An 11344-nucleotide genomic window follows, 5' to 3' on the forward strand; every position below is an offset into this window, starting at 1 on the left:
TACACGAGACTAACCTACTTATTGTCTGTGAAGTTGCTTTAAAGCAAGGAAAGTTTCAGTATACTCCCGCTCTAGCTAAAGATGTTCTTTTGAAGCTAATGTAGCTAAATAAATGAATCTTTTATCTGGGAAATAAAAGGAAAAAAGCTATTCTTGCAGCCAACAACTTGTAGAAACTGATGTAATACTGGCAAATAATCACTAATGAGTTTTCATATCTGATACTTGTCATAATGACTAGATGTAAAGTTGACCTGATAAAGCGTTTGTCTTAAATTCATCCTTCTGTCATCATAAAGACGTGTTTTTTATAAACTGTCAACATCACTTTACAGCCAAAGTTGATAAGCTCGCAAGGCTACATAACACACCACTGATGCTAATGTTTGTGTCTACAATTTCAGGTGGACGCATGTCTGGAATCCTACTACTGGTGAAGGTCAGGGAGAAATACCAGCAGACCGCTTTTTAGGATTGTAACTATCAACCCAGACTGTTTTCTTTTTCACAATAACACCAGTTGAAGACAACATACAGCATTTGATGGTCAGGTGTCGGTTGCCTTACTCTCCTTTCACCCACCGACTTATTAAGAGTTCAAATGATTAGGTAATATTAGAGGAACTAACTTCAAGCTGCTTTGTTGAAAGAGAGGGGGGGAAAAAAAAAGAAAAAATGCTGTCCTTCGTGTGCCAGCACACAACATGCCATTGTTTAGATCCTGTTTCTTAGCAACAAAAGCAACACAGAGCATCGAGTACCAAAGGAGTTTAGCTGCAGCCTGTTTTCACAGGTAAGTCTTCATGTTTATTTATTATTCTATATATCTACAATTGTTTTCTCTTTTTTTTTGTACATTTTGTCTCCACCTAGAAAAACAAAAAAAACATCCATTTGTTGAGAAAGTTTCTCTTATGCTTCTTTGTGGCGTGCACTCACAACTTTTACACCCAAACTGTTTAATATTAAGGCTATTTGCGTCACATCACATTATTGGGAGATCATGCTCGACAGGTTTTCGTTACTTCCCCCAGATTGGAGCCGAGCGACCCAGCTGCCGTTCAGATATGTTAACAGCACAGAGCCCAGGCTCCCGGGGTTCCACCGGGGTGAGGAGCCACAGTCACGTTGATCCGGTGCCGCTCACTGCCGACTTCAACAAAATGCTGTCAAAAAGCAGCGCCCGCTTTGGTGCCCTGAGTCACCACTCGTTCTTCTCCCGCCACAACCCTCATCCAAACAGGGTGAGGCACATTCAAGGTACGTCAACCTGGAGGCTCATGCTGATCCAGATACTTCAGTTATTGCTAATATCACTCCAAAATTTAAACCTTTTTTTTTTTTTTGTTGTTCTAATGGCTTTTTCTCTTTATATTTTTATATTTTAGAGATGCTTTTAGCTGCAGCGGTCCTGCGTCACACACACGTACTAGATACTGAACATGTAAAATGCAAAATAATACAGATAAAACAGTAACAAAATGTCAAGTTCTCTTCATAAATATAGGTCTTGGAATATTGTGTTCCCAGAATAACAACAGCTCAAGTGATCTATTCATACATCTAATATCAAGCTTTAACCAGCTCTGTGAGCTTGGAAGAGTCTGACAAAGAAAAAAAACCCAAAATTCAATACGTTTGAAAAAATAAAAGAATGGGAGTTTACTCCTCAGAGACGAAGCACTGCTGCTGCAGGGCTGTTTGCGTTGAGGATCCCTAAAAATACAATGTTCAGCTTCATAATCACGCATTCCAAACAATCACAATATTAAACACTTCATTTGCACAAAATGCTGTGAATTTTAAACTGTTCCATTTTGGTGTAAACATCACCAACAATGATGACAGTAAACGGTTACTTTTGTTTTTGTCATTTTAATTTCCGTCTCATCTTCAGCTGGTTTCCTTCTTAAGTGGATTCTTAATCCACTCTTCTGTTTGTCTGACTGATCACACTTATATTACCTTTTAAATGCTCATATGTCTGTTCTTCTCTTGCGATTTACATTTTATTTTCCTTCCCTTTTGTGTCTTGTTGTCACTAACAACAATCTTAGTGTGAAGTGTGAACAGTCTTGTATAAGTGAAGCGTCACTGATTGATTTATGACCATCACTACATTGATATATGCCTACTGATAGCACGTGTCTCTGCAAAGTACAACGTTCCGAAACTTTGGATGTTTATAAACAGGTTGCAGCGACTGCAAGTGATACAGCGGAGTTGCGTTGGCTTTCACCCCTGTGTCACACGTTTGACACTGGTGCCCTACAGTGCTAGCAATCTCTTCACACGCAATTATCTTTGTCTTTTCCCTGCTACAATCACAAGTCGCCACAGGAGATTATCTGCCACCGTCTCATCCTTTCTCCTACCTCCTCTGTTGCTCAACCAATCTCTGTGTCGTCCCTCGCTACATCCATGAATGTTCTCTGGGGTCTTCCTCATCTCCCAGTCATTTCCTGCCTCTTTCTGATGCTTATTCCACAATTAATTCGCTTACAACCGATTCGTATTATTCTCCTGTACAATTTCCCTTTGAACCAACAAGTTAGCATCACTTGTTAAGTCATACGCGTGTTGGATTTGCTTTATAACTGGACCAACTACTAAAATCTCAAAAATCTGCTTATTTGCTCTAAAGCTTCACACATTTCTTTGTAACACAAGACAAGCTTGTTGATATGCAGCTGGAAATGCAACAGACACATGATGTCAAGTTCCTCCAGAGTTTTGAAACATTGATGAGATATATAGCGTGTCACATGAAAGATATGACTGCATCATTGGGATAAAAGTAGGTTTCATCCCTGAGGTTGTTGCCTTTAGTCTCAGCGGGAACTCTGCCAGCTTTATTTCCTCAGGTACAGCTTTGATTGTCCGACACTTCCGGAACACTCAACCATGCATGTGCGCAGAGTGAATACGGTTTCTTTTCTCTTTCCCACAGGACTAAATGGAAGGCCAATTTGCACGGTGAGAGACGATTGGTTTGTCAGCTCGTCGCTGTTTCCTCATCCATTTCTTAAAAGCCACCTTCTAAGGAAGGCGGCGGAGCCAGCTTTTGCTTTTCCTCACATTCAAACTCTACATGGAGTGAGCGGAAACAAGAACAAATCAGGCATGGTCATGCAAGGCACACAAACGTCTCATTCCTTCGCTAAGCATGTTCAAATAGTCCAATTTGAATTTTAAGCAAAATCTATTGTTCTTTTGTCTTGTTCTCCAGCACTGTTTTCAGAAGCTTGGAGGGATGAACTCAAGGAGCTGGTTGCAAAAGTCAATCTGTCTTCCGAGGCACAAAAAGACAAAAAGGTAAGCATATTTTAGTTTCAACTACATTTTGAATGCTGTGAATGTTAAGTTGGAATAATGGCATACGCCTCATGCTTGAGTACGCTTTTACCTGCAGCTAAATGGAACCTTTGAAGACAAGAATTTGCATATGATAGAAAGCACAGACACCTGAAGTTGAATATAAATGCACTGAATCGAGAATCGTGCCTCATTTCTTGCATTTACTAAATGCAACGAAATGCGTCAATGTTTTTCAGGCAACGCAACAGGATGGACTTGTCCGTCGACAGACACAATATTCGACCGAATCTGGGAGGATTATTCCTCCATCCTCCAGGTCTTACCACCGCAAATCCTACTCGCAGCACCTGAAGTATCCTCAACCTTTCCAGGATCAGGAGCTGACGGTGGTGCACTCTTTCTTCTGTATTCTCACTGTATTCCGTATCATGGCGTTTGTGGAACATCAACACAGAAGTGCTATAGTGTATAAGTTTCCACCTAAGGACGCTCTACTTGTGATTTGTTACTGTGAAAATAATCTCTCTGGAGCACAACTGTGGTTCCCCACTAAAGCTGTGTTGATCTTCTGTTATCTCCTCAGGTTTTGGAGGTACTTTGTCAGATCCTGCAAACAGACTCCCTGTCCACGGTCCAGCAGTGGCTTCTGCTTGCAGGACAGAGAGGTACATTTTTTCCTTTCACATGGACAGTAAACATTTTTATTAATTTAAATTGTCATGCAACTACTTCCTCAGCAGGTGTAGAAAGTGAAAAGTGGATATTGATTACAAAAACAAGCTGTAGTAGCACAAAAAATGCATTTCTTAGCTGTTTGCCACATTCATTTCTTTGAGTTATTCTACAAATCTTTCAAAACATTTCATTGTAGAATATTTTAGGAAAAAGATAAAAACCTTCAGTGTGGAGCTTTTGAGTGTGACACACTCTCAGAAGTGTGACAATGAGAGTGACAATAAAACACTCGTAAAAGTGAAGTGGTATCGCTGAAATTCATTGTGCCTTACAAGAATTTTCTTTTTGGTCTTTTCTGGAAAGTTGAGAGTATTTAGTGCAATTAAGTACTGGCAGAGAGCTGAAATACAATCTCAACTGACAAGGCCAGAAAGTTTTGAGTCATTTTCTTTGCTAATAAAGCAAGTTCAGTATCTATATTCCCAATAGCCTCGAGGAATTATGGATCCACTATATGTAGGTGTCATGAAACTCATTCATCACCTTTTAAATGAGCAATAAAGGAATTAAAAAAAAAAAAAAAAAGTTGTGAAGGTCTTGAATGACTTGAGTTATTTTCAACCACTTGAAGCATTCATTTAATGGGCACAATTTTCTCATTAAAGTGAATCAACTCAATTAACCATTGAGCTGGTATAATTACTGTAACGACTCTATAGCTGAAATTATGTGATGTGACAGAGAAAGATCTGGTGATGGGGATGATCAGACAAGCTCTGGGCGGCGTCGATGTCTCGGGTCGTAACCTGCAGCAGTTCCAGCCTTATCATGCCGGCGCATCTCCGCCGACATGCCGTTCATCCTTTCAGCATCCGTGGAGAAAAACAAGGAAAACAAGGTCAGGATGAACTCATACATATTTAATGTCTTTTTTTGTCTCCTGCTTGGAAATGCTTCAAGCTTAATGTGTGTGTTCACCTTACAGTTCACATAATGTGGACCAACCATTCTGCCATGACAAACCAGGTAAGTTCCTGTTTGTTTTATCAAATCATGTTGCTATTTACCCTTATCAGAAGGTTTATCCCACAATAAATCTGTGCCCTATTATTTGTTTTTTAGAGTTTGTTAATGGAAATGTCTTCTCTTTGCCTTGATAAATTGCCAAACTACCTTCAGCCTTGTCCTTGGTTGAAGTGACACATATTCTGGTTTGTGCCAAAAAAAAACTTTTTCATTTGGTGCAACGTTTGCTGTTGATACAGCTGGGGGCCCTGACAGTTATTGAAATTCTTCATTTACTCTTCTAAATTCATATTTTTACTCCAATGAATTCCTCTTAATGTTTACCCACTTTCTGACATTTCCCCAAAGCTGCAGAATAATAGGCTATTTGCATCATCATCATCTTCATATATTGTGAAGAAAAACTCAAATCCCTTTTTTTTTTAAATGCTATGCACTAATTTCTTAGGTTTCCTGACCATTTCTTGTCTTACTAATGCTGAACAGTTTATGAATGTGTTGGAAGTGATCAAATGGGTTTTGGTTTTATTAAAGAATGAATTGCTTGTTACATATTCATTTTGTTTTAATATATTCGGAAAAGGACAGCTGGGTTAGACGTTGCTCTCTTTTTGTCTGAAGCTGACATGACTGCTCTTTGCAGAGAGGATTGGAGATGCAGAAGTCCTTGAAATCCAAGCAGTGTCTCCGGATCCTCTTCAACACGCTCACGCCGACCATGCATAGAGTCCATGCATTGAAAGTCACCATGGTGATGCTTGTATGACTGTTTGGTCGTTAATGACATACATAATGTGTCTCGTGGAATATCTTATCATTGCTTAGCATATAATTGTTAGAAGAGTTCGTTAGACTAGTTTTCATTTACAGTTTTTACTTAATTAACACAGTGTGACATTCTGTCAAGATAAAGGATTATCACACTTGGATTATTGCCTGTGTGACATATGTTAGTCGAATAAACATGTGTTTGGAAATGCATCCTTTTTAATTTCTAATAAATTGGTGTAGTTGGTGTTGGTGTTTCTCTTATAACCAAGGCAGACTCCCACTGTCACCAAGATACAAAAGCAAGAGCCTTCATTACAAAAGCAATTGACTGCTTCCCGAGTCTGCTCTCGATTCCAGAAATTATCTTATCGGCATTCAGGCGACATAAAAGAATAAAAAAAAGGAAATGCATTTAAAAGTCTAAATATATTCAACACACAAAGCTGCTCCTGGGTGTTATAATAAACTAGTGTTGCAACAAGACCAAGAAATATAGACTTATTTGCTTCACAAACCCTCCCAAAAAACAACATTATTATACAAAATAAATAAAAGTAATAAAGGACATGATTCTTGTGGTTTTGCAGTTTATAGAGCACGGAAAAGGCTAAGAAACAGCAACTGCACCAAACTCATTATTCGTGTGCATGCTTTCGCACTTTTACAATTTCAGTGGGATTTGAGTAAATGTGTGGATTCAACTGCTCTGTTACTATTTCATTAAGCTCTTTTTTACTGGAGGTATTCCTGCAAGTTAACACTGGGTTCACAAATGGTCTTGCCATCAGTATCACTGCTTTGGATTAGTTAAGTAAACAATCTTTCTTCTTTATTAATATTCTCACCAGAATATGGTGACTTGGCTGTAGTATCAAATTCAGCACATGACTAATTGGACTGCACTGCATCCTCGATTCCATCAATCACCATCATTGTTAATGTTTCTTTCTTTCAAGCCCAGTCGTGTATTGAAAATTGGGCCACACTGTCTGCAGCATCGACCGAGGACATGTCTGCCCATCTGAATGCATCCTTCAGCTTTTTCCTGACCCACGTATGACTCCCACAACTAGTCAGCCAGCTTTCTGGGCCAACGCCAGCCACAGAGGAGACTTCAAAAAGAGACTCAAAGCAGGAATTGATAGCAATAGAGGATTTGCACACGGCCGTACATCCTACAGTTCTTCCTCCACACTTCAGCACGCTCCTCTACGACTGAAGAGCTCGTTCACTGGAGTCATGAGAACTACCGAGGTGTCTCTGGGTGACTCTTGGTGTCTCATTAATTCAGGGCAGAACAGATGGAAACTATAGATACGTCACTGCAAACAGCAGTGAATGATCCATTTTATTTTAATTTTAATTTTAAAGTGCCTCTCTCAGTGATCTCTCAAAATCACTATCAAAAACATCTCCAGTGCAGGGAAGCTATAAAAATATAGATATTTTGAATTTGAATTTGAGATATATGAATATATCATTTACAGTGGTTGTTTGAGCAAAGTGGAGTCTATTAAAAAAAAAATGCTGCTTTTAAAATGTCAAAACATTCACACAATGAATGACAAGCTATTTCTTTAAATAAAAATGAAAAAAAAAATTTTTAATTGCTAATTCATGTCACAAGCAAGTATTGAGAGTTTGCATATCAGAGTGAATGACGATGCACCTTTTTATTTTGTTGTTGTTTTGATGACCTCTTTCATCTTGTCTATTTTCTTTTAAATTGCTGAAAATGTTTGTGATTGTGATGTTGAAATGGGATGGAGTGTAGCATGTGTGTCTGACAGTGATAAAGCACCACCAAAATAAAAAAAAAAATAAAAAAAATTCTATGTTGGGAAGATTTTGTTTAAAGAAAGCAAACAGTTCGGGGTTGTCAAACATGTGGCCCGTGGGTCAAATCAAAACCACAAGAGGAAATTAATTAGAAGACCACAGAATCGACCACACCTACAGGAAATTGAGGGTCATCAATTAACCCTGAGCTCATATTTTTGGACTAAAATCTACTCATGCACAGGAAGAACATGCAAACACTACAAACCACTACAACACTGTGCAGAAATCAGTATCAAGGTGTAGCTGCCACAAAATGAAAAAAGAAATATTAGCTATTATGAAATTAATCTATCCATTTGTGGTTTTATTTTCTTGACTTTTCGTCTTTTTTCCCCACGTTTTGTCATAATTAACATTTGAACGGCGGATAATGTTCCACATGTGCACGGTATGATGGTGGATGACACCTCTCACAGCCAAGGAAACGCTTTATTTTCAACAATACAGAGTAATTAGTATTGTTATTATAGAGAATCTATTTTTGCGACCTCTGACGAGCTCATTGTAGACAAAATGCATTCCAATGACAATTTCAAAATAAAGCAGACAAATTGCATGTGATTGCAAATTGCTGAGTGTTTATACAGGCATCAGAGGTCATCCCCGCGGTTCACAGGCGCTGAAGGCTTTTCCCTGATCGTGCGACCACAGCCGGAGGGCCGTCGCCCGGCTCAGCAGGTGAAGTTCAGCATTAACGTCACGAATCCTTCTTCCAAGGACGCCTCTTGCCTCCGAGTGATAAGAGGCAGCTGCTTCCTGCTGCTCTATCAGCCACAGCTCCGTGAGACAGCATTGAGAGGAGGAGAAGGCGCTGGGGCCTAGGCCAAATATTTCACAGACATGACACCCCCCCCCCCCCCCCCCACACACACACACACACACACACACACACACACACACACACACACACACACACACACACGCGCGCACACACACACGCAGGCTTCACTGCTGTAGTCATATCGTACAGAGAGAGACAGAGGGAGCTGTTCCAAAATGAGAATTTTTCCTCACGCAAGACACAATAAGGCTGTTGAATATTGAGATGGTTACATGAAAACATTTTTGTATAAATTGACATGCAGAGTACATTGAAACGTACCTATAATGTATTGTGCTTTACTGTTTCTAAGGTTGCAACTTGTCAGGATTGTGGTAAGAGTGATATTGAGGTGGTTGAGGCAGCCGACAGGGAAGAGGTCCTGAAGTTGACAGCCTGGCGTCAAACTAACAATCTGAACACCTCAAATACCAAAGAGATCACTGTGGGCTTCAGGAAGCAGAGATCTGACATTCACACCTCGATATGTCTCAGCAGAGCAGTAAACAAAAGCAAAAACAACTCACACTCAGGCTTTCATCTGCTTGATCTGTTGCTCTCCGGCAGGTGCAACAGGTACGTCAAAATGAAAATAAACACTTGGAAACAGTTTCTTTGCCAGAGCCGTAACCACCCTAAATTCACACATTCATTGATTTACACATTGCACTATTCTTTATTTTATTGCACAATTGTTTGTTGTATTATATTGCACTACTTTTGTATATTTGTTAATGAAATATGTGTTGCATTATTATTATTATTATTATTATTATTATTATTATTATTATTATTATTATTATTATTATTATTATTATTATTATTATTATTATACCACATTTTTGTTCGTTTGCACTGTGAGAGGAGCAGCTCTCCAATTTTGTTATACATTGCATAATGATTCTATTCTATTCTATTCTATTCTGTTGTTTTTATTATAATTACAGTTGTCGAGTTCTTTTTGAAAGTTTGTCACTGTGGAAACTAAAACTGCTGGGAACAATCAGGCGCGCACATAAATCACAGCACTTTGTTCTCGACTTAAAACATGAGTTTGCACAGAAAATAAATTACTTTTCAAGTACTGTATGAACGACACTTTGTCCTCGGCCAACTTCCTATTGCTTCTTATTTTCCATCATAAATGCTGCAGCCTCTGGGCTTCTATTATCTCACTCTGACATCTAATTTCCATTTTCCGACTCAGTGTGCTCGTGTAGTGAGTGATGCAATTTAATACTGAATCATGTACAGCCCCTAATTACTACAGAGAAGACGATGTTCATGTTATCAATATTGGTCTGTGAAACTACATGAACAATATACAAACTTATTTTGACATACAATGGTATATTATGACTATATATGTTGTGTAGCTGATGATATTGTGGTAAATATTTATTGATAACATTATTATATTATGTAAATATGCTACTAGATCTGTATCATTCTATCTCATTCACTGATCTGCATATGTCCTCAAAATACAACTCTGTTGTCTTTCAGGGTCACATTACTGGGATGGACCCAAACAAACTTCAGTTTTTTGTTTTTTTTTTCTTCCCAATTTCCTCTGATCCCTGACACCTCGCAACCTCTCACACATCCCGTGGCTGTGAGTTCTGCCAAGTTGTGTAAAGGGAAGTGAGGCAGACGCATAATCTCAGAAAGACAACTGCTTTTATTCTATTTTTGGCTTCAGAGAGCCCTTGTCTCATAAAGGAGACGAAAAGTAATTCATGTGCATAATGTACCTTAAACAAACATCTAGAATTAATTATTTTTAAACTGATTTAGATTCATGCATGAAGTTCTGTATTTCGATCATTCGGATTCAAATGAAGTCGAGGACGGACAAATGCAATTAAAATAAATTAATGTAATCATAGTGTACAAAGTCAGCTCTGCAAAATGCAGTTTTCATTGAAAACATTATATCTTTGCTCATATTATTAGGTTTTTAGGTATAATAATTAAAAGTACATGGGGTAACTTTTGTGACAAATTGCCTTCTCTGTGTCGATCCAAGTGAAATATCTCCGATTAAGAGAACAGATTCTCATTTGCATGAATCCTGAAAACATTCTTTGTGTTGGTTGACGTTGGCCAGAAGCCCACCAGTACTGAAGATGTCATTTGTTTGGTTTTTGTTTGGTTTTTTAAACTGCAACATCAAAGAAATATTGTTTTCAATCAATGTCTGATGTCTGTTCAATATCTGTCTCAGGAAAATCTGATAACACATCATTTGCATGCACTTTGTGCTTTGTAGCCGCCATTTTTTTCAGAACAGTGTGAAGCGTCATGCTGTGACTTCACATCATCAGATACAATCTAATCAGATGGAGGTGTTTACAACTGTGTTTAATTAGGGGTCAATTACCCATTTTAAGAACAGCATCCTGCCTTCCTTGTTGCCCAGAGATTGAAAACACAGTCATAAAGTAGGAATTCACTTGCCGATTTACAATGCCAATAAATAAACAAACAAACAAAAACAACACCATACAGTTGCCTCAAAGAAAGTTAATCCAGAATGTTTCTTTTCTAAATGGACTTTGCATTTCTGCACTTTGCCTTCATGGGTGAAGAAGTTGGAGACTCAGCTAATTAAAACTTTCGCAATTTTTCTCAGGCAGTATATTGTCTTAAATCCATATTGATCCAAACGATGATGTTAGCGCTTAAAGAAAGAACATTACTGAGTCGAGTCTGGGTTTCAGACCTTTTGTGGAGTTTGCATGATCTCTCTGGGATTGCTTGGGTGTTCGCCACGTGTTAGACATTCATTGGTGACTTCTTTTTAATACAAAGTCGACAAAAAAAAACTATGTTGACCTTTGCTGCCATGCCAGTAATGATAATTCCTCTCGCGCACAAAATTACATTGAA

The 11344-nt window shown here is 38.5% G+C and overlaps 1 protein-coding gene across 1 annotated transcript; it reads left to right on the forward strand.

Moving 5' to 3' along the window:
• Nucleotides 1-1067: 1067 nt before the first annotated feature.
• tbata (thymus, brain and testes associated) lies at nt 1068-8454 on the forward strand (the record flags this gene model as incomplete). Its single annotated transcript, XM_080517472.1, has 8 exons — nt 1068-1260; nt 2951-3121; nt 3230-3315; nt 3555-3704; nt 3902-3983; nt 4735-4891; nt 6864-7054; nt 8249-8454. 8 exons carry the CDS (start codon nt 1068-1070, stop codon nt 8452-8454), a joined length of 1236 nt encoding a protein of 411 aa, XP_080373598.1.
• Between the last annotated feature and the right edge of the window lie 2890 nt (nt 8455-11344).

This window comes from Blennius ocellaris, assembly GCF_963422515.1.
Source record: "Blennius ocellaris genome assembly, chromosome: 21".
Lineage (NCBI taxonomy): Eukaryota > Metazoa > Chordata > Actinopteri > Blenniiformes > Blenniidae > Blennius > Blennius ocellaris.